General features: G+C 37.3%; 1 protein-coding gene across 3 annotated transcripts in view; it reads left to right on the forward strand.

The window, feature by feature from the left end:
- SS18 (SS18 subunit of BAF chromatin remodeling complex) overlaps positions 1-14613 on the forward strand; it is a 76276-nt gene extending 61663 nt beyond the window's left edge. For all 3 annotated transcript variants that reach the window (XM_024757898.1, XM_024757899.1, XM_024757900.1), the window contains one exon: positions 12844-14613. In XM_024757898.1, coding sequence (XP_024613666.1) covers positions 12844-12870 — 27 coding nt within the window. In that variant the 3' untranslated portion in view covers positions 12871-14613. The remainder of the gene's footprint in view (positions 1-12843) is intronic.
- The last annotated feature ends 8243 nt before the right edge of the window (positions 14614-22856 follow it).

The following is a 22856-nucleotide window of genomic DNA, read 5'->3' on the forward strand; positions in this document are numbered from 1 at the left end:
CAGCATATTCACCCTACTCCCCTCACATGCACGATATCCCTTCTCTTTAAACTCATACTCACCACCTGTCTCTGTTGCCTCCTTCCATACACATATCCATTATCTCAGATATTAATCATCTTTCTTTCTCCCCTGTTATCTTTCCTTCTACTACCTTCAGATATCTATAAGTGTATCTCGTCCTAAGATGACTATATTCTCTTGAACCTCGTGTTACCTTCTTTTCATCAGTAAATTTCTCAGACTTAATAATCTGTGCCACAGTCATTGTTCTGTGAATCTTCTCATACATACTCTAAATTATTATTAAAGTGATTTATTATGTTGGCAGTTTTTTTTAAATTGACTTCAGGTTTGTCTGATGACTTTCTAGTGAGGAGAATCTGATCTCTTCACTGCTTAAGCTACCTAAAATAGGTTACTTTTTAATGTTAGGGTTCCAGGACCAGTGGGGATGATCTGGTTTGAGAAACAACGTGTATGCAGTGCTGATTAGACTCTAAGGCATAAGCAGCTCTCTCATCGATGCTCTCTCAAGTCTACAACCCCCTGTACTGACATGTTCTAGTTAAGTGGAAAATATAAAAGAGATATAAGAGGCTTAAAAGTATGGACAGGACTTCCCTGGTGGTGCAGTGGTTAAGAATCTGCCTGCCAGTGCGGGGGACACGGGTTTGAGCCCTGGTCCTGGAAGATCCCACATGCTGCAGAGCAGCTAAGCCCGTGCACCACAGTTGCTGAGCCTGTGTGCTGCAACTACTGAAGCCCGCACACCTAGAGCCTGTGCTCCGCAACAAGAGAAGCCACTGCAATGAGAAGCCCACCCACCGTAACGAAGAGTAGCCCTCGCTCGCCGCAACTAGAGAAAGCCCGCGCACAGCAACGGAGACCCAACGCAGCCAAACATAAATTAATTAATTAATTAAAAAAAAAAGTATGGACAGATAAGTAATACTAAAAAAATACACTAGAACTAAATCAAAGGAGTAGGCAGAAGTTTTATCTAAATTTTAAAAGTAAAATAAGTGTTGACTAGTGAGTATCTAAGGACAAGATCCCTGAGCAGATAAAATGTAGGCTCCTTCACATCCACAGGTTAACTGCTGAAAAGTGGTCCTTTACTCCCTAATTCAACAAATATTTATTAATTTTCTGTGTGTGCTGGATACTATATTATGTCCTAGATGAGTAAAACAGACCTGGTCCTTATGGCTTATGGAGCAACTATCTGGATCTTCCTTGACTCCACTTTAGCATTTGACACCTGTTCCTGTCTTCATTCTTAAGTGGTCTTCTTTAGCTTCTATATTACTGTACTATTTTGTTCCTCTTACATTTTCAGTGATTCCTTCTTTATTTTTTACTTGTTTCTCATCTTCTTTTCCCCAGATATCAATCCTTGGGTTAGTGTTTTTCGCAGTCTGTATATTCACCCTGTCTTACATTTTCAGTATCCTTAGCCTACTCTTCTCAACCCAACTTCAGCTCCATTTTTCCAGCTGTGAGCAGAACATCTCTCTTTGGATGTCTTGTCATTTTCCTCAGCTTCATCATTTTCTCTCTAGATCAGCATATTTCTAAGTCTCCTAAACTTAACATCATTCCTTAAGCAAATGTTTCTCGAGCAACATTTTTATGCCAAGTACCTAAGATGGGGCTATATTGGGAAATAAGATCGACATGGACTCTGCCTTTGTGAAATTAAGTCTAGGTGGGAACAGACAAGTAAGCAGATGATACGATATAGTGTGAGAAGTACTTGGATGAGGAAAGGCAAGATTTTTGTGGAAGGGAGCTCCTAACCCAGACACGTGTTCCTTGGGAAGTATTATATAAGTGCGAGAGCCCAAGGATGAGTAGGTATTAGCCAGCTGGTTGTGGAGGAGAGAAGGATATTCTGGTCAGAAAGAAGTGCACTTACAAAGGACTTGTGTTAAGATGTGTGGCTCAGTAAAGCAGGAGTGTGGGGAAGAAGAGGCAAGAGTGGAGGTGAATTGGGGCCAGATTAGGAGGGCTCTTGTAAGCCATGTTGGGGAACTTGGGCTTTATCCTGATAACAGTGTGGAGCCTTTAAAGTGTTTTAAATGATGTATCTAAAGTATATAGCAGTGGCTGGCATATATAATAGATATATAATATGTTTCTTCTTTTATCATGATAATTATTCCACCCTTTAAAGTCCTCAGGAATTTGGGGACTATACAGTAGAAAAAGACCCATGATGTTGGGGTAGTTGCCAGCCACATCTTCTTCCCCATTAGAAAAGGCTATGAGGAGGGGACCATTCTAGCTACTCTAGTGTTAGTAGCTTCCCCACATCTGTCTCATGGATTCCCCCAACCCAAACACCTGTTGGCTTCTTCGTTTTAGGGAAAGTTGTTCAACTCTTCAAGATAGTTAAGGCAATGGAAAAGAAATCTAATTATAGTGGTGTTTAGGCAGGTGACTCTTGTGGCAGTATGCAGGATGAATTAAAAGAGGGGCAGAGAGAATCCTGTTAGGGGCTGCGCCCCACCCCCACCCGGGTCAGTCTTTCCATCTCCATGAACAGCAGCTCAGTTTTCCACTTCCTCAGGCGGAAAACCCGGAGTCATCCTTGACTCCCTTCTTTTTGCAAATCAAACATCTAGTCAGCCAGCAAATCTCATCACCTCTTCCTTCAAAATACATGCCGTATCTATAGTCATTTTTCACAACTTCCTGCCCTTACCCAAGTCACAGTCATAACTCTCAGTCATCTGGACTGTTGCACTGTCCTCCTTCCTGGTCTTCCTGCTTTCCTCCTGGCTCCTCTACAGGATGTGCTCCTCACAGGACCTAGAGTGATCTTTTAAAAACATCAGTCCGATTAGGCCACCCCTCTGCGCATAACCGTGTGGGGACTTCATTTCCGCCCAGAGTAATATAATGGCCTAGAAGGCCATGCTCAGCTCATGTCCCCAGCCCCTACCCCACCACCTCACCTCTGTATTTATAGCCGCCTTCATTCATTCTGCTTCAGTCACACTGGCCTGTTTCCAGCATGTTTCTCCCTCAGAACCTTTGTATTTACCGCTCCCTCTTCTATTGTGTCTTTATTTGCAGTCAGTTCAAAATATTTTCTGATTTCGCTTTTGATTTCATCTCTGACCCAAGAGTTATTTAGAAGTGTATATAGTTTTTGAATATTTGGGGATTTTCCAGATAGTTTTCAGTTACTGATTTCCCATTTAATTTCATCATCTTGATAGAACATACTTGGTATGACTTGAATTCTTCTGCATTTATTGAGACTTCTTTTATGGCTCAGAATATGGTCTGTGGGGATGTTCTGTAAATGTCAATTAGATCAAGCCGCTTGATAGTGGTGTTCAAGTCTCCTATGACTTAGCTGATTTTCTGTTCTATTAGTTATTGAGAAAGGGATATTAAATATTAAATCTCTGGCTATATCTGTGTGTTTGTCTATATTTTCTTGCAGTTCTATTCATTTTTGCTTCATGTATTTTAATGTGACTTTTAAAAAAAATTTATTTTATTTATTTGGTTGCGTTGGGTCTTCATTGCTGCGCACAGACTCTCTCCAGTTGCAGTGAGCACGGGCTACTCTTCACTGCAGTACACGGGCTTCTCATTGCGGTGACCTCTCTTGTTGCAGAGCATGGGCTCTAGGTGTGTGGGCTTCAGCAGTTGTGGCGCATGGGCTCAGTAGGTATGGCTCGCGGGCTGTAGAGCGCAGGCTCAGTAGTTGTGGCGCACGGGCTTAGTTGCTCCACGGCATGTGGAATCTTCCCAGACCAGGGCTCCAACCCGTGTCTCCTGCATCGGCAGGCGGACTCTCAACCACTGCGCCACCAGGGAAGCCCCCAATGCTACATTTTTAAGGTGCATATGCTTTAGGGATTTTTATGTCTTGATTAATTTTCTCCTGTATCATTATGTAATAACTTTCTTTATCCCTGGTAATATTCTTTGCTCTGAAATATGTTTGTCTAATAGTAATATCGTTTTCTGTGGATTAGTACTAGAATGATAATATATTTTTAATCTTTTATTAACACATTTGTATTTTTATGTTTAAGTTGTTTCATGAAGGCAGTGTATACTTAGGACTTGCGTTTTTTTGTTTTTTACCCAATCTATCTCTGCCTTTTTTTTTTTTTTTTTTTTTTTTGCGGTATGCCGGCCTCTCACCGTCGCGGCCCCTCCTGCTGCAGAGCACAGGCTCTGGACGCGCAGGCCCAGCGGCCATGGCTCACGGGCCCAGCCGCTCCGCGGCATGTGGGATGCTCCTGGACTGGGGCACGAACCCGTGTCGCCTGCATCGGCAGGCGGACTCCCAACCACTGTGCCACTAGGGAAGCCCATATCTCTGCCTTTTAATGGAGGGGGTTTGAACATTATGTTTAATGTGAATATGGATAATGGTTAAATCTGTCATCTTGATATTTTTTCCTATTTGTCCCTTCTGTTCTTTTTCCTCATTTTCTTATTTTAAATTTTTTTCTGTTTTTAAAAAATGGTTTTTATTAAGATATAATTCACATACCATTCATCATTTAAAGATGTACCATTCTTTTTTTTTTTTTTTAAAGTATGTTTATTTCCCTCCAAACACCCAGCCCTAGGAAATAGCTGATTTACTTTTTGTCTGTATGGAATTTCCTATTCTGAGCATTTAGGCTAAGTGGAGTCATGCATATGTGGTGTTTGTGATTGGATGCTCTCACTTAGTATAATGTTTTCAGGGTTCATCCATATTGTATCATGTATCAGTACCTTTAAGTGATATTATACCACTTCATATAAAGTATAATAGTTTACTTTCATTTCTTCTCAACCTTTGTGTTATTGTTATAATTTCCACTTCTACATATGTTACAAACCCCATAGTATGTGGAATTAGTTTTGTTTAAAATATCAATTATCCTTTAAAGATACTTAAATGATTAGAAAAGAGTCACATATTTACTAATGTACTTACTGTTTCTTGTACTTTTCATTCTATGATAAATCCATATTTCCATCTGGTATCATTTTCTTTTGCCAGAAGGATTTCCTTTTAACAGTTCTTGTAATGCAGGTCTCCTGGTGATAAACTGTTAGTGTATTTTGTTTTTTTCTGACTGTTCTTAAGATTTTCCCCCTTATCAAATTATTTGAGTGTTTTCTTATGCTTGGGGTTTGTATAGTTTCTTAAATTTGTGACTTAATGGTTTTCATCAAATTTGGAAAAATTCTGACCAAATATTTTTCCTTTCTCTACACCTGTACCCCTATCTCTCTTCCCCAGACTCCAGTTACATGTGTATTTGACCGCTTAGAGTTGTGCCATAATTCAGTGATCCCCTGTTTGTTTATTTAATTTTTAAGTCTTTTTTTTCTCTGTTTCATTTTGGGTAATTTCTATAGCTGTGTTTTGAAGTTCAATAATCTTATCTTGCTTATTGTCTTACCAGCTTTTTTTTTTTTTTTTTTAATTTTTTTTTTTTTTTTTTTTACACAAGCTCCAGACGCGCAGGCTCAGTAGTTGTGGCTCACGGGCCTAGTTGCTCCGCGGCATGTGGGATCTTCCCAGACCAGGGCTCGAGCCCGTGTCCCCTGCATTGGCAGGCAGATTCTCAGCCGCTGCGCCACCAGGGAAGCCCCTGTCTTACCAGCTTTTAATCCACTCCCAGATGTGTCTCATTGCAGACATTGTATTTTTCATCTCCAGGTGTTTGATATGGGTCTTTTTCATATCTTCCATGTCTCTGCCTAAAGTTTTGAACATGAGGAATACAAGTACGTTAACTGCTTTAATATCCTTTTCTGGTAATTCTAATATCTGGGCCAGTTTTGATCTACTGGTTTTTTTCCCTCCTCGCTTTGGGTCATATTTACCTCATCCTTTCCATGTGCAATGATCTTTGATTAAACCCCCAAATTGCAAATATTACTTTTATGTTGTTGAGTGATGGATATATTTGTATTCCTACAAACATTCTTGAGTTTTGTTTTGGGATGCAGTTTAGTAATTTGAAAACAGCTTGATCTTTTGGGGATTGCTTTGAAGATTTGTTAGGCAGGGCCAGACAGTGTTTAGTCCTGGGCTAAATATCCCCACTAGTAAGATAAGACCCTTTTGGGTACTCAACCCAGTGCCCTGGAATTATGAGGTTTTCCACTCTGGCTGGTGGGAATAAACACTATTTCCATTCCTCTGTGAGTGCAGGAATTGTTTCCTCTAATCCGTTGGGGTGTTTCTTTCCTTGGACTTGGGTATTTTCGTTGCATGCATTTGCATATCAGTGCTATGCTGGATACTCAAGAGGTTCCTCTGCAGATCTCCACAGTGCATTTCTTTTCTCTGTGCATTTTTTTCCTCTTTGGTACTATGGCTTGTGAACTCTAGCTCCTTTTTTTCTCTTCAGACTCTAAGCTTTATCTTCTTACCTCAAACTCAGCCTTACTTCCTCTCCATATGCTGCAGTGTGGAAACTCTCAGTGCAGTAAGATGCAGTAATCAGAGTGCTCGCCTCATTTGTTTCCCATTTCTCACAGATTGCTGTTCTTTATTACCTCCTGTCCTGTGTCCTGAATACAAGTATTTCATAGATTTTTTTGTAGTTTTGGGGTTTTTTTTTTTGGCCACGTTGGGTCTTCATTGCTGCACATGGGCTTTCTTCTAGTTGCGGCGAGCAGGGGCAACTCTTCGTTGCGGTGCGCGGGCTTCTCGTGGTGGCTTCTCTTGTTGCAGAGCATGAGCTCTAGGCGCATGGGCTTCTATAGTTGTAGCATGCGGGTTCAGTAGTTGTGGCTCACGGGCTCTAGAGCGCAGGCTCAGTAGTTGTGGCGCACAGGCACAAGGTAGCATGTGGGATCTTCCCGGACCAGGGCTTGAACCCGTGTCCCCTTCATTGGCAGTAGGATTCTTAACCACTGTGCCACCAGTGAAGCCCTGGGGTGTTTTTCAGGCTGGAGTATAAATCTGTCTTGACCAGAAACCTACTTAATTTTTAAAAAATAGACTTTTTTTTCAGCAGTTTTACGTTCACAGCAAAATTGAGAAGAAAGTACAGAGAGTTTCCATTTACTCCCTACCCCTACACATACATAGCCTACTCCATTATCAACATCCCACACCCTAGTGGTACATCTGTTATAATCAATAAACCTACCACCCCAGGTCCATAATTTACATTAGATTCACTCTTGGTGTTGTACAGTCTGTACATTTTGACAAATATATAATGACCTGTATCCACCATTATAATATCATACAGAAGAGTTTCATTTCCTTAAAAATCCTCTGTGCTCCCCTTATTCATCCCTCTATCCTTCCTACTGATCTGCATAGTTTGCCTTTTCCAGAATGTCATGCAGTTGGAATCATGTGCATGACAAAATTGGCTTTTCACTTAATAATATGCATTTAAAGTCTTCTCATGACTTGATAAAGTGTTCCTTTTTAGCCCTGGATAGTAGCCTGTTGTCTGGATATACCATTCATTTACTGAAAGACATCTTGGTTGCTTTCAAGTTTTGGCAATTATGAATGAAACTGCTATAAACTTCCATGAGCAGGTTTTTGTGTGAACATAAAATTTCAACTCATTTGGATAAATGCCAAGGAGTGAGCATGACTTTTGGATTATATGGTAATAGTATATTTAGTTTTGTAAGAAACTGCCATACTATCCTGCGTAGTGGCTGTACCATATTGTATTCTCACCGGCAATGAATGAGAGTTCCTGTTAACTCCACATCCTCATCAGCATTTGCTGTTATCAGTGTTCAGAATTGTGGCCATTCCAGTAAGTTTGTGGGGTATCTCGTTGTTGTTTTACTTTGCATTTCCCCAGTGACATGTGATGTAGACACCTTTTCAGTATGCTCACTTGCCATCTTTATATCTTCTTCAGTGAGGCATCTGTTCAGGTCTTTGGCCCATTTTTTGATAGGGTTGTTCATTTTCTTATTGTTGAGTTGTAAGAGTTCTTTGCATAGTTTAGGTAACAGTCCTTATCAGTCGTGTCTTTTGCAAATACTGCCTTGTCTTCTCATTTTTTTGACATTGTCTTTCTCAGAGTAGAAGATTTCAATTTTAATGAAGTCCAGTTTATCAGTTATTTCTTTCATGGATCACGCCTTTGGTGATGTATCTATAAAGTCACTCCAAAACTAAAGGTCATCTACATTTTTTTTCATGTTATCTTCTAGGAGTTTTATAGTTTTCTACTTTACATTTAGGTAAATGTCCTATTTGAGTTTATGTTCTGAATGAAGAAAATTTTAATTGTTAAGATTTGTGTCTAAATTTCATTTTTTTGTACACGGATATCCAGTTGTTCTAGCACCATTTGTTGACAAGACTATCTCTGCACTATTGTATTACCTTTGCTCCTTTGCCAAAGATCAGTTGACTATATTTATGTGGGTCTATTTCTGGGCTCTCTGTTTGGTTCCATTGATCTATTTTTCTGTTCTTTCATCAATATCACATTGTCTTGATTGCTGTAGCTTTATACTAAGTCTTGCAGTTGAATATTGTCATTCCTCTGACTTTGTTCTTCTCCTCCAATATTGTATGGGTATTCTGGGTCTTCTGCCTCTCCATATAATTTTAGTATTACTTTTTCAATATCTAGAAATAACTTGCTTGCTGGGATTTTGATTGGGATTGTGTTGAATCTTTAGATCAAGTTGGGAAGAACTGACGTCGCAACAATATTGATTTTTCTATCCATGAACATGGAACATCTCTGCATTTATTTAGTTCTTTGATTTCTTTCATTACTTTTTAAGTTTTTCTCATACAGTTCTCTCTATATATTTTGTTAGATTTATACCTAAGTATTCAAGTTTGGGGGGTGCTTATGTAGATGGTATTGTTTTTAATTTCAAATTGGACTTATTCATTGCTAGTGTATAGGGGAATTTTCTGTGTTAACCTCGTATCCTGCAACCTTGCTCATTAGTTTCAGGAGTTTCTTTGGTTGATTCTTTGGGATTTTCTACCTAAACAATCATGTCATCTGTGAACAAAGACAGTTTTATTTCTTCTTTTCCAATCTGTTTACCTTTGTTTCTTTTTCTTATTGCATAAACTAGGAATTTCAGTACAGTGTAGAAAAAGAGTGGTGAGAAGGGGACATCCCTGCTTTGTTCCTGATCTTAGAAGGAAAATTTCATGAAACATGGTGTTAGATGCTTTTATTTTTCAGCATAGCATTTATTTCCATGTGACAGATTATGTAGTTATTGTTTATTATCGTACCCTCTTCCCCTAGGATGTCAGTTCTTTAAAGACATCACCACATCTGTTTTTTATCACTGTTGAGTCTCCATCACCTAGTAGAACACATTGAGTAGTCAATAAATACTGGTGAGTGAATACGTAGGGCCTTCACTTACAAAATTTGAATGGTGATTGTAAGAATAGAGAAAGAAACCCCTAAAAAGTACTGGGACAGAATACTTTTAAGAAAGAAGTTTATTGCTCAGTCTAGGGACTCTTCACTCCATACACTCCCTAGAAAATCTCATTTATGCACATGGTTTTAATTTACCATGCTGTTGACTCTCAAACCTCTATTTCTAGTCTCACTTTCTCTTCTGAAAGTCAGGTGCCTAGTAGTCATCTGCACTTGGAAATATCATGTCAATTTCACATAACCAAAACGAATTCATAGTTTTTGTACCCACACATTCCTCCTTTCTATGCTCTCTCTTAGAGAAAGGGGCACTATCGCCAAGCTAGAATGCCATGTGCCACATTTAATGCTTAAGACTTCCTCCCTCTCCCCATCTAATAAATGACAAAATCTTGTTAGCCTGACGTCCTTCAACATTCTTGAATCCATCCACTTCTCTGACCACTGCCTTATCTTTGTTTAGACCATTAACATCTCCTAAGTTCATGATGGGATGAAGGATCCTCCCATGCTGTCTTGCCTCCTTTCCCATTTATTCTTTACTCTAGTCAGAGGAATTTTGTAATTTACAAAGAAGCTGAAGAAGCAGAGAGAGAGAGAGAAACGGAGGCTTAGAGAGTTGGAGTGATCCACCCAAGATGATGGGTAAGCAGGGCCAAGCTGAGTGGCTAAGACCCAGGGACTGGGCCCTTCACGACGCCCCCTGCCTCCAGCCACACCAGCACTTTGCAGAGTGCTGTCGCGCTTTTCTTATTGAGCAACTGTTTGAAGCAGAAATCCTCACTTGTTGGATGAGACAGTCAAGAAAGGGAAGGTAGATAGCTTGCCTCAAGGACAAGAAACTGGTAAGTGGGAGAATTAAAACTAGGCATTGATTTCTGATTCCCAAACCCATACTTTTAACCCTGGAATTTGCTAATGGTCGCAGATATACAGTATTTTTTTAGGCTTGCTTGTGATTTGATTTTGTCCTAGCAAAGTGATCCGGTGTGGGTCAAGTTACTTAAATTCTCAGTGCTTCAATTTCTTCATCCATAAAATGGATATCATATTTACTGCACAGGTAACAGATGGACACAAAACACTTGTTACAGTGTTTGACACATGGTACGAGTTATTGAGATATATTAAGAGTTATTGAGATATATTGTTGAGATATATTATTGAGATATATTAAGAGTCGGCTATTGTTGATGTTAGCCAGACTTCTCGTATCCATTACTTCAAGCTCTGTGCTAACAAATAATCAATAGCTTCTAGTCCTGATTGTTGTATATTCTTTTTTACTCTCCAATTCCCTAAGCATTTTTTACCTATTTTTTCTCCATTCTTTTGCTTTAGCTGTTTGTTCTATTTGAAGTGCCCCTTTTCTTTTCTCTGCCATTCAAATTTTACTATTTTCTTAAGGCTCTCACAGTCTCTGAAATATTTTTCAAATTATTTTAGCCGCGATAGCCTTTTCCTTTCTGAACTCTTGTAGACCTTGTTCTGCAATTATACTTTATTTGTAAGTCTTACCTTCCCTGTTTTTCAAATTTATTATGGTGATGAGCATATAGTATTTGCTCAATAAATGTTTGTAATTGCTTGAATATCATATTTGGTGTACATTATTGAAGAAGTCTTATGTGTCAGGCACTCTTCAATACTTGGGGCATAAGAATGGATAAGACCTAGTCCCTATCGTCAAGTAATTCATGCTATAGTAGATACATTATAGCTTTTATTTATATAGCACACCAGTCCTTAACCTCTCTTCTGCTTTCACATCATTCATAATATGTGCAACTCGCTTTCATTGTTAATATCTCATCACACATACTCACTGCGGGAGCGTTTCCTTCCAGCATTGAGGCTTGCTTATTTATAATTTTTGAAAGCTCTTTCTCATGTCCTCTCTTATTTAAGTGTCCTAACAAATAAATGAGGTAGAACTAGTGTAACCTTAAACAGAAAGAAAATTGAGAGCCAGGGATGGGTATGTTACAGTCCCACCTTATAGGTGAAGAAAATCTCAAAGAGCTTTCCTTGGGCTCAAATGAAAAGGCAACAGTAGAGTTGGGACTTAAACTCAGTATTTAGATAATGTAACAATTGAACAGTAAGTTCCTGTATGCTAAGCATTTCTTATTTTAAACTTGGTATTATAGGAATTTTTCAACAAAGACAGCAAAAAGAGGAGCATCATGAATCCCTGTGTACCCCACCAACCAAATTCAACAATTACCGGCATTTTACCAATGTTGTTTTATATACCCGCACCCTATTTTATTGAGTATTTTAAAGCAAATCTTACCTACAGCTATTTCAGGATGAGCATTGACTTTAAATTTTTCTGAATATAATTATGTAAAGTACATCAATACTTTTTAAATACCTTAATTCTACTTATAGTGCATTATTCCATTAGATACAGTGGTATTCAACAAATTTTGAAGTATATCTTACTTCTGTGGAAGTGTAAACTTTTAGGGTACTGTTTCTTATTGTACAGAAGGCTTTCAACTATAGAATACTTTCTTGATATAAAATAGTTAATTTGACTTAGAGGGGGATATTTAGCCAGAGGAAACAGTTAACTGATTATGTGCCCAAGTGCTCTTATGAGCATCTATTGTAAACACATTTAAGACATTTTTGTTATTAAAATAAATTTTTTCTAGTACATTCCTCTTTTCTTCTGCCTTTCTTCTCTGTTGAAGGAAAAGATGTTCCTTCTCTTCTCCAAAAGCTAGCCTTAACAGCTGTATACTGGACACTGTTTACCTCCCTTGTAGAATTTTGTTACTTCATTCATTACCTCTTTTATACCTGTGCTTCATTTTCTTTCCCTTCCTGTCAGCCTACAGGCCCTTCAAGTCTACCTTACTAAAAGCAACAAAATCAAAAACAATCTTTCTTTGATTTTATGTACCAGCTGCCTGTCTGAATACCTCTGCGAATACCTCATTGGCCTCGGGAAGAGGCCCAAATTCCACAGTGTGGCTGGAAGGTTCTTTTTCCTTTACCTCCCAGATATCTGTCCATCCTTGCTACTTATCTCAGATACCCTTGGTGTTAATTCATAAGTCACTATAATAATCTAAACAGTCACAAACTTGTTGTACTAGAATATAATTGACACACTAGTATATGCGATGCCAGCATTTAGAACCAGAACTTCACTCATTCTTGATTCAGTTCAATAAAATTCACCAAACATCTAAGTTCTCACTCTGATAGGTGCTGTTCTAGGCTCATAGACTTTGAAATCCATTTGCAGTTGACTGTAATATCAGAAGAAATTACAGAGATACTCTGTACCTAAATATTATATGTAACGGTTTTTGTTCGTTGTGATTGTAGTTGCTTTTGCAGTATGACAGTGTTAAGATTGATTTGTAATTTTCTGTGCCAAACTGTTATGGGCAAACTATGATCTAATTATATTTTTAAATTTATCTTTTAGGGACAGTATGGAAATTACCAGCAGTGAAAAGTACTTACATTCCAATAGCCAGAATCTGTTAGCAGCCATATTGTCGCCTCAGCACTGTGGACACCTCCCTGTGAAGAGACCCTTCCATTCCATCTAGTTTTTGGAAAAACCTTGTGGATAAGTGGCTGTTTCATCAGTAAACAGCCTTTGTGGCTTAGTTACAAAAGGCTTTAGTAGCGCAAAAATACTCTTGATTTCACATGTCTACTCTAGATGGCAACATTGGACAGAAAATAGAATGACATAACCAATTTGCAATGATTTCGGAACAGTATTTCAAATGGACTGTTACAGACTGAAAGGTGTGAACAGCTTTGTATGTTTATGAAGGTTAAGGGAATTTAATACTTTTCCACAGATTCTTTTGTAAGGGGAAGAGGGAAATGTACAATTTTTACAGCAGCAATATTTTGTATATTATGTTTATTTCATGTGGTGAATATGCAAGGAGGTACACTACGCACTGGACAGAATCAGAAGTCCTCTGTTAATGGGGATTGGAGCATGGTGGATGCTTGACTGTGTTGGTCTCAAAGTGGTGTTCTGTGAAGCTGAAGGTGAGGGAGAAGACAAAGCACACCATATGTCCACTGTTACGTTCTTTAGAGAAAATTCAGATCCCTTTTATGTGTTAGATAATCAAGGGCACTGTGATACAGTTTTAAGTAAAAAGACATTTTTTAAAAGCTTTCCAGTTTTGTGGGTTAAAACCTTTTTATAAAAGATCATTTATAATACAGTTTTAAAATGTGAGGCAATAAGAATTACTTCATATTGGATCTGAAGAATCTTGCTAACAGTTTCATGTAAATGAAGTGGTAATCCTCTCCTAAAAGAGCAATAACTGAAAATGAAAAGTGTTAATTTTACCTTGTTTGAGTAATCAGGGAACTTAGTAATATCAAAACATTTTATAAATGATGTCAAAGAAGAGTCAACGTTGATTCAGTAATTTTATTTTTTAACATTAGAAGGATAATTGGTTTGTATGATAAGAATAGTTCAGGAGACTTTACAAACCTTTATTGACTGGAAATAATGCCATTTATAAAGGAAGGAACACTTCTAAGTTTTTCCCTTTTTTATGTTGGTTAATATAGAGATGTTTAGGAAGACGCTTATTGATGATGTTTATTCTGATCTGTATTAAAAGCACAGAGGTTGCATTTCAGATCACTTTGTTTATTAGCATGGTATACTTAATCCTATTTGAGGCTGTCCTGTGCCTGACTGTTTTAGGTGATTTCAGGGATATTGCATTGGGCAGGAAATCATGCGTCGAGAAGTTTATAACCACAGTTACTTAAGCATAATCTGAAAAGATCTAGCCCAAAGGTAAGTTGCTATTTTCATCACAGTTGCCTGTGCCCAGGGAATAAGGTATATTCTTTATAATTGAATTGTTTTTTCCCCACTTCTAACTGGAAACAAAACAGAAGGGGTGCGATAAATCTGAATAAGCAAAATGTACTGTTCTCAACATACTGTAATCAAAAGGAGAAATTTTAATGTGTCTCTGTGTGTGTATGAAAGAGTGTGTGTGTGTTTTAAGGTCAGAATAGGGTTTTTTCAACATGGTCAGTAGAAAATGGACATCAAGTTTGAACACATAAAGCATGGACAGCCTTATTGTGATGGAAACGCTTTTAGGTTCTGTGCCAATTTTCCACCACTGTGTACTTTGTTGCTATTTAAAACTGTATCAACTCTAACGGAAGAATAAATTATTTGTGATTTTAATTTTCTCATTTGTTTTTTTAAATTAGATCTCTTTGACTCTCTTGTTTTGTCTGGAGACTATGCTGTGGGTTTTTTATATAAGTTAGCCTAGTATAAGCAGACTATATTTGTATTCTAGGACTTTATCAAAATTCTCCTGTCATGCCCAAGTTAATTAGAATTAACTGTTCAGTAATCAGCATGTGTGTGGGCTGTTTGTTACAGAATTCTTTCTCTGAAAACGAAGTCCATGAGGCCATAATCAAGATGACTGAATTAGATAAATGAGTTGAAGAGACAAAATTGTACTGAACCCAACCTGGTGTAGATATGCTATCTCATTTGAAATAAGCTCAACTGACATTAAGAAATAATTTGTCTTGCCAGCCCATCTTCTGTTGTCTTATTCTCTTTTAATGGAAACTAAAATTGCAATTTTAATAAGCAGAATTTCCTCCAGGACTTTCTTCCTGGAGACTAGTGCATTTGCAAGGTTTAATTGTTCTATAACAGTCCTGTTTCGTAAAAGTTTTTAATTGGTGGCGACAAAAATTACCTTACTCCTTTGACACCTCGTAAGAAGAACAACTTTACCAATAGCTTTCTACCAAGTGTGACACTGCCATATAGACTACATATATTCCAAAGCTGGAAGTTTCACTTTAGCAAAATGTATTATTACGAAGAAATATCATACCATCCCATGAAATTTCAGAAGCAAAATATTACTAAGAAGAGAGCAGGGTGATTATTGATCAACATTTAAAAGTATTTAACTGTGCTAGTTTAGTTGTTTGAGAAGATGCTAGCATTATTCTGTAGAGTTGTGGTGACAGATTGTTTTCGGTTTTGTTTTTAATTTTTTAATGGAATTTTCAGACATACATCAAAGTGGAGAGAATGGTATAAAGATCCACATGTACCAGAAACCTAATTTATGCACTTAGCAACTCATGGCCAATCTTGTGTTGCCTGTACATTCTTTTTTATCTTTTTCCTGATAGAGATGTTTAGTTTCAGAACTTAGATATGATCAGTGCATTTATGTTGAGACTATAATCTTTAACTGTGATAACCTACTGAGAGGTTTTTCATGAGATGGTACATTATAAATAATTATTTGATGTTAAAATACCTGAATGAAAAACCTTGAAATATTCTGAGAGATATCAAATATATTTGGTCTCTGTTAGGGAATACTGATTATTCCCCAATATTCTCCTCTCCTTTTAAAAATAATCCCCAGGTTTTGGGTGGGCACATGGCTGCCTACCCAGTGACTACATTTTACAGCCTCCTTTGCAGCTAGGTGTGGTCATGACTTTAAGTTCAGCCAGTGGGATGTGAGCTGGAGTGATATGTGTAGCTTCTAGATTACATTTTTAAAAGTGTGCTCCATATTCTTTTTTTCATTTCCCAAGGGCTGGCATATGACATATTAGTGGGGAGGTCTGGCCTTCTAGATTAGAAAAATACTCCAGAGAATGGCAGTGCAGCTAGATAGAATGAAAAGTCTCCTGAATGGCCATCCTCATGAATCTCCCTACTGCCTATCTGCTTGGATGTTGACATGAGAGAAGTAACACTTCTGTCACATTAGGCTCTTTGTTACAGCCGCAAACCCCGTACTCTAACGTAGGGTCACGTAGTGGAGGGCCAGTTCATACTACCCTACGACATAGTCTGTCTGGGGTCACAGTTTTTAGGAATGACAGATTAGTGTATTGTGTGTGGAGTGTACTTCATGGTCATTCAGTTCATATTCTTGACTAATGAAATAGGACAGAATCCATTATATTTCCTTCAAGATCATCCTCTGCTTTCCATCACGTGAACTAATTGAATGCTGTATTTATTAACAATGGATTTAGTTAATTTTAAAATACTGGGAAAAATATACATACTATTATTTTTTTGGCATCTTTATAGTTTCTAAGTACTTATTTTGAGAATTACGTTAGGTAGGGCTTTATAAAATCTCTTGGGTTTTTGGACTTCCCTGGTGGTGCAGTGGTTAAGAATCCCCCTGCCAATGCAGGGGGCGCGGGTTCGAGCCCTGGTCCGGGAAGATCCCACATGCCGTGGCAACAAAGAGTTGGCCCCAGCTCGCCGCAACTGGAGAAAGCCCGCGCACAGCAGGGAAGACCCAACGCAGCCATAAATAAATAAAATTAAAAAAAAAAAAAAATCTCTTGGGTTTTTAACTTTATTTTGGCTTTTTCTGCTTTAACTTGTTCTTTGGACTTTTTTCTCTAATGTTTTCTTGATATTTCCTTAGTTTTCTGATTTTCACTATATGAAGTGTGTACATTGATTCTAATTTCCATGCCAACTTTTCTTTTGGGGGGAAAAAAAGATGTATAATAGTAAAAGCATTCTGATTTTACACCTATAGTAGCTCTTATTATTCAGCTTCAGGTCAAATATAAAGAATTTACTATCTACAGGAGGTGTAACTATATTAGCTATGGAAGGATATTTTGGAATAGTGATCATTTTTCATATACTTTTTCATACACATCAAATTTTTTCACTTTTAAGACTCCTGATATCATGGATCAAAATACTGTTCATGGCTATCAAGGATTTTATCTTCTATTGATATGACTGTACTAGGGAGTTATTTCTGTTAATGCTTAGTAAATTAAGAACAAGGAAGTGTGGCTGTGGCTTTCTTTTCGGTCCTAATATTATTCTATCCATAGAAATCCTGTTTCCTGTTCATTAATTTCAGTATTCCATTCTTTTCCAAGATTTTGCTTCACAGCAAGCTTTCCTACTTCAAGCTCAACATGTTAGTGCTCAGTCCTCATTCCCACATAAACACAACTATTTTGAGAACATGAACTGATATTAATTACCCCCTTGGCACCAAAAAAAGTCAGGATTTCCTGATGTGGCACGCTAATGTAAAATGCATTACTGCAAACGCTGGCTCCAAGGGGTAATACTCTCTAAATAAACACAGCAATGTTTTTCTTTATTCACGACTCTCAGGCTATTCTGAAAGTCATTCATCCTCCATGCCCCCCCAAAAGCATTTTGAGTTTTAGTAACTTATAACTGGATTTTCATAAGAAGAAATTGAATTCCAAGCTGCAAATCAGTGGCACTTAACTCTTTGGTTCTTTGACATAAAATATACCTAAACGTTCCCATGATTAAATGGCTTTGAACCATAATTTACAGCAGTCTTTGGAAGGTAACAGTTTATGTTTAGTCATTAGTATCACTAAATATGTCATTTGACTTAAAAGTTTCTTCGGAAATAGAAAATGAACAAGATCAGTCACTCAAGGCCAGAAAGAATGTGTATGGGGTTTTTTATGGTTTGTTTTGGGGTGTGTGAGTATATGTGGGTTTGTGTTTGAACATTCCACGTAGACTTCTGATCAAGAAGACATAGTTCATGCTTTGATGTACTGTCTCCTAACACACACTAGTACTACTACCACTATTAGATAAAAAAGTGAACCAAAGCAGAGACAGCCAGGCTCAAACAAACTAAGCATCTTGTGGAACCAAAAACAAACAGAATAAAAATGTAAATCGGTGAGTGAGGCTGAAACCATGGACAACCTGGGTTCTGAGTCTAGAAGCAGATAGCGGTACTTAAGAAATTGGTTCCTATGAAGTAGTAGAAACTAGAAATATTACACAGGATTGGATACTGGAGTCAAGTTTAACTGCTTGACATCAGAGGCAGCTAGAATGTGACTCTTCCCAACTGTTCACACATAAAGGCTTGCTGCTGCTGACCACTACCTAGGGCCTCCTTTTGAGGAAGCTAAGCATAATGATGCTAGAAAATACATATTTAGCATCTTAATATGGAGCAGAAGCAAGGTATCCCAAAGCTTGGTAATTAGGTCTAAAATAGTCCTGAAACAATCACTGAAGGGAAAGAAGTCCTCAAAGATTTGGTTCTGGACTCCCTGTAGGGGTCCAGGTGTACAAATGGAAGTACAGGAAGAAGGGTGGGGAAGAGAGAAAAATAAAAATACAACTGAAACCTACTTTAAGCCCATGAACTAAAATTTCAAAATATGTCAGGATCTCTTGGCAGAACACGTATTCCCAGCACATAAAATTAAATTTTGTATACCAGTCTGACATTTTAAAATACGAATGTTTAAGATGCTAAAGGAAATATATCCAGTCACATCATGAAATGGATATGAAATTACAAAACAAAAACATGGAGAAATGAAACATGTAAAATCTACTGAGGAATCTTACAAGTAAAAAATATAATCATTGAAACAAGCTCAACTGGCGTAAACTGTAGGCTGGACACAATTGAAGAGGAAATTTGTGAATTAGATGACAGTGTGAGAAATTGTCTCATACCCAAAACACAAAGAAAGAAAAACATTGAAATATATATAAATGAAGGAACATTGGCGAGATATGAAAGTGAATGCAGAGTTTTAATAAGGTAGCTCCAAAAGAAAACAATGGAGGGATTGCTGGAAAAGCTATACATAAATAAAAGCTGACAGTTTTCCACAATTCAGTCTGTTAATACTCAGATTGTTAATTTTCCCTAAATCCAATCAGGACAGAGGAAAATGAATCCATATTCAGATACATTATCATCCTGTTCAAAAAGCAAAACATGTAAAAACTACCTGAGAGAAAAAACACATTACTACCTATAAGGAAATACAATTTAGACGAGAATTATCTGCAACAATCAAAAGATAACAGAGGAGTCAGATACTGAGGGAAAATAAGTCAGCCTAAATGTTACTCCCAGCTAAAACTAGCATTCTTTAGTGAAGGCAAAATAGAAACACTTTCAGACTTACGAAGACCAAGAGAGTTTATCATTCATGGAAGATGTACTTCAGCAAAAAAATAATAATTCAGAAGAAGGTGTGGGATGAAAAAAAAGATTACATAAAATTTGTCAAATATTTATTCATAGGAAACACATCACCCTTTTTGGGATGGAAAGGAAAGGTAAAGTTCAATGTGATAGGTTGGTTGCAGTCATGATCTCAATCCTTTACCCCTCTCTGAGTTCATGCACCTTTGCCATGTGATTTTGCACTTCCTCACTGAAGAGGCAGAGTTAATTTTCTTCCTCCTTGATTCTGACTTTGGCTACGTTACTTGATTTTGTCAGTGGGACGTTAGCAGATGTAACTTGCAGAGTCCTGTAAAAGCACTGGTGCAGTTCTGCTTCCACTCTATACCTCTAGCTTTGCCATGGAAACCTGCCCAGGATAACCTGCCCAGGAATGTAAGAGACATAAGAGGCAAAGCCAAATCAACATAGACAACACCAGCCAACAACCCTGAACCCCCAGCCAACCAGCCAGCTGACCACAGATGCAAGTCTAGTCCAGACCAGCTAGACCCCACAGGCTCTTAAGGTATGTAAATGTTTTTTGTTGTATGCCCCTGACTGTGTGTGTGTATGTTTCTTTGTTTGGCAGCATTGTTGTAACAATAGGTAGCTGATACAAAAACAAGATACAAGATAGGAAGCAAGTGGGTTTTCATGTTCAGGGGAATAGAAAGACTGAAAAACTTTAGACTTTGTTGGAAAATTTTAAGGTGAAATTGTAAGAGTAATGTTAAAAGTGTTAGTATAAAAAATATGAGTCATCATGTTAAAAAGACAAATATATTTTATAAGTTTAAGAGCCAGGAAAGAAGGAGGAAGAGGAAAAAGTGAGGAGAAATAGAGAAAATGTATGAATTCAGTGGAAGGAAGGAATGAAGGAAGAAAAAAGGGCGGGGGGGGGAGTGGCAAAAAGTCACAAAAGAATATCATAGAATTAGATATAAATACATCAATCACGATAAGTATAAACAGATTAAGCTTATTTATTAAAAGACATTAGGGACTTTCCTCGCGGTACAACGGTTAAGACTTCGCCTTCCAATGCAGGGGGTGCGTATTTGATCCCTGGTCAGGGAGCTAAGATCCCACATGCCTTGTGGCCAAAAACCCAAAACAAAACAGAAGCAATACTGTAACAAATTCAATAAAGACATTAAAAAAAAAAGACATTAAATTGAGAAACCCTGCTAAACTCCTATTGAGATATTACTAAAATATAACAAAAAGGTAGAAAGTAAACAGGCATATTGATATCAAAGTAGAATTTATAAGCAAAAGCAATAATAGGAATAAAAAAGGATCTGAAGTTAATTAAATAGGAAAACCACTTAAGATTTAATAACTTTGGAATATATAAAGCAAAAACCGAGAATTACAAGCAAAAATGTAAAACTCCAAAACCATAGTGAAAGGATTTTAATCTCGGCTCAGACAGACAACAATAAGTATAGAGAACGACTGTGTCTAATAGAAATGTAATGTCAGCTCCATATGTAATTAAAATTTTTTCTAGTAGCTACATTTAAAATTATGGAAACAGGAAAACTTAATAATATATTTTATGTAACCCAAACTGCCCCAAATGCTATTTCAAGAGATTCATGAGATGTTTTACATTCTCTTCATAGTGAGTCTTAGAAATCTAGTTTGTATTTCATACTTACAGTACATCATCTGCCACATTTAAAGTGGTCAGTAGCCCCAGCTGGTTAGTGGCTACCATGCTGGATAGTCTTGATGCAGAAAATCTAATAGGTAAATATAAAATCCTATACCTGACAGAGTATACATTTTTTTCAAGTACATCTAATATTTACAAAAATTGACCTTATGCTAATTTACAAAAGTCTGATCAAATTTTAAAGAATCAATATTATAGAAGTCACTATCTGACAACAGTACATGTGCCAGGAGCCTTCAAAATTTATTAATAAACATCTGTAGTTAAAGAGAATATTGCAGTGGAAATTTAAAACATTTAGAACTGAGCTATAATAAAAGCTGTCAATATCAAAAACTCGTGAGGTGTTGATACAACAGTTCTTAGAAGTAAACTGATAGCCTTAAGTGCCTTCATGTAAAAACAAAAAAAAATGGAAAATAAATTCAACTCAGGAATATGGATGAGGAAGCCAAAACTAAATGCAGATAAAACAATATAACTATAAGGAAGAATTTTGAAGGGAATAATAAAGATAAGATCATAAACTAATAAGGCAAAAAATAGAGGATGATCTAAAAGAACCAAATCTGCATTCTTGAAAATAACATAAAGCTATAATCTGACAAAGAAAAAATACTAAGGCACAAGAAGCAGTTTTAGAAAGAGAGGAGTATGATTACAAATGTGGTGTATATTCCAAATAGTTTGCTAAAACTATACTATAAAAAAGCTGTATAGCAAGCCTAATCATAAAATTCTTACATTTGGCATTAATACCACAAAATATGATGGGTGGGATGTGGTCTCTGGCCCCTTTAGGAGCCATGACAAGATTTAACAATCAAACTGAATTCTTTAATCACTTATAGCTCATCTATGAATTTTCCTATTGCCCAAAGGGAGTCATTGTCAGCTCCCCAAAGTGAGAGACTTTGGTTTTATCTACTGCTGGTCACACGGTACGTGGAATAATGCTTAATATGTAATGGGCGTTCCATAAATATTAGTTGAAAGAGTATCAGGAATTTTGGTTATGAATTAGGATGTATGCAGAAATTAAGGAATCATAAATGAAGTGATAAAACAGATGGGTTAAAATAAAAGTCAGGTTTTTAACAGACCCACAGTGCCTTCTCCACAATTCCCCCATCCTGACCTATCCTGAGGTCATCTGGCTGCAAAACCTGGCCTGACTTATGGTGAGGTTATTTATAGTCTGTCTTTATCTGACTCAGATTCTGCTTGAGGTGCCAAAGTAAGATACTGTATATGCCCACATGTTGTCCTAGGCGTTTCAGATAAGGGATTGTGAACCTGTTTCAATGTCTATACTTAAGATGTGTAGCAGAAGGATACATTTCATTTTTAAGTAGGCTAGGGGTAGTTGCCTGGTTATGCTGGTGATTTATTAATGAATTAGAGTATTGCAATAATTTTGTAGTTATAAAACGGTAAGCAAAGCTAACTTTGTCTTATTTCCCCTTGTTAATAAAAAAAAGTCTCCTTAGGAGAGTCTATTTTTGTGGGAAGAATGACACTGATGACAATATTCCTCACTGGTCTCTGTTATCCTCTATTCTGTGCCCAGAGCTAAACCATTAGGATTCTACAACTTGCTAGGAAAATATGTGCTATTTTGCTCCTTCACCCATACAGCCAACTATATGATACATATAATGATCTTATCATCATGTGTTCCTTCGGCCTCTCCACTTCACATCTCTCTTGTAGCCTTGGCTGCATGGC

Source organism: Neophocaena asiaeorientalis, unplaced genomic scaffold (genome assembly GCF_003031525.2).
Source record: "Neophocaena asiaeorientalis asiaeorientalis breed wild unplaced genomic scaffold, Neophocaena_asiaeorientalis_V1.1 scaffold142, whole genome shotgun sequence".
NCBI classification, from domain to species: domain Eukaryota; kingdom Metazoa; phylum Chordata; class Mammalia; order Artiodactyla; family Phocoenidae; genus Neophocaena; species Neophocaena asiaeorientalis.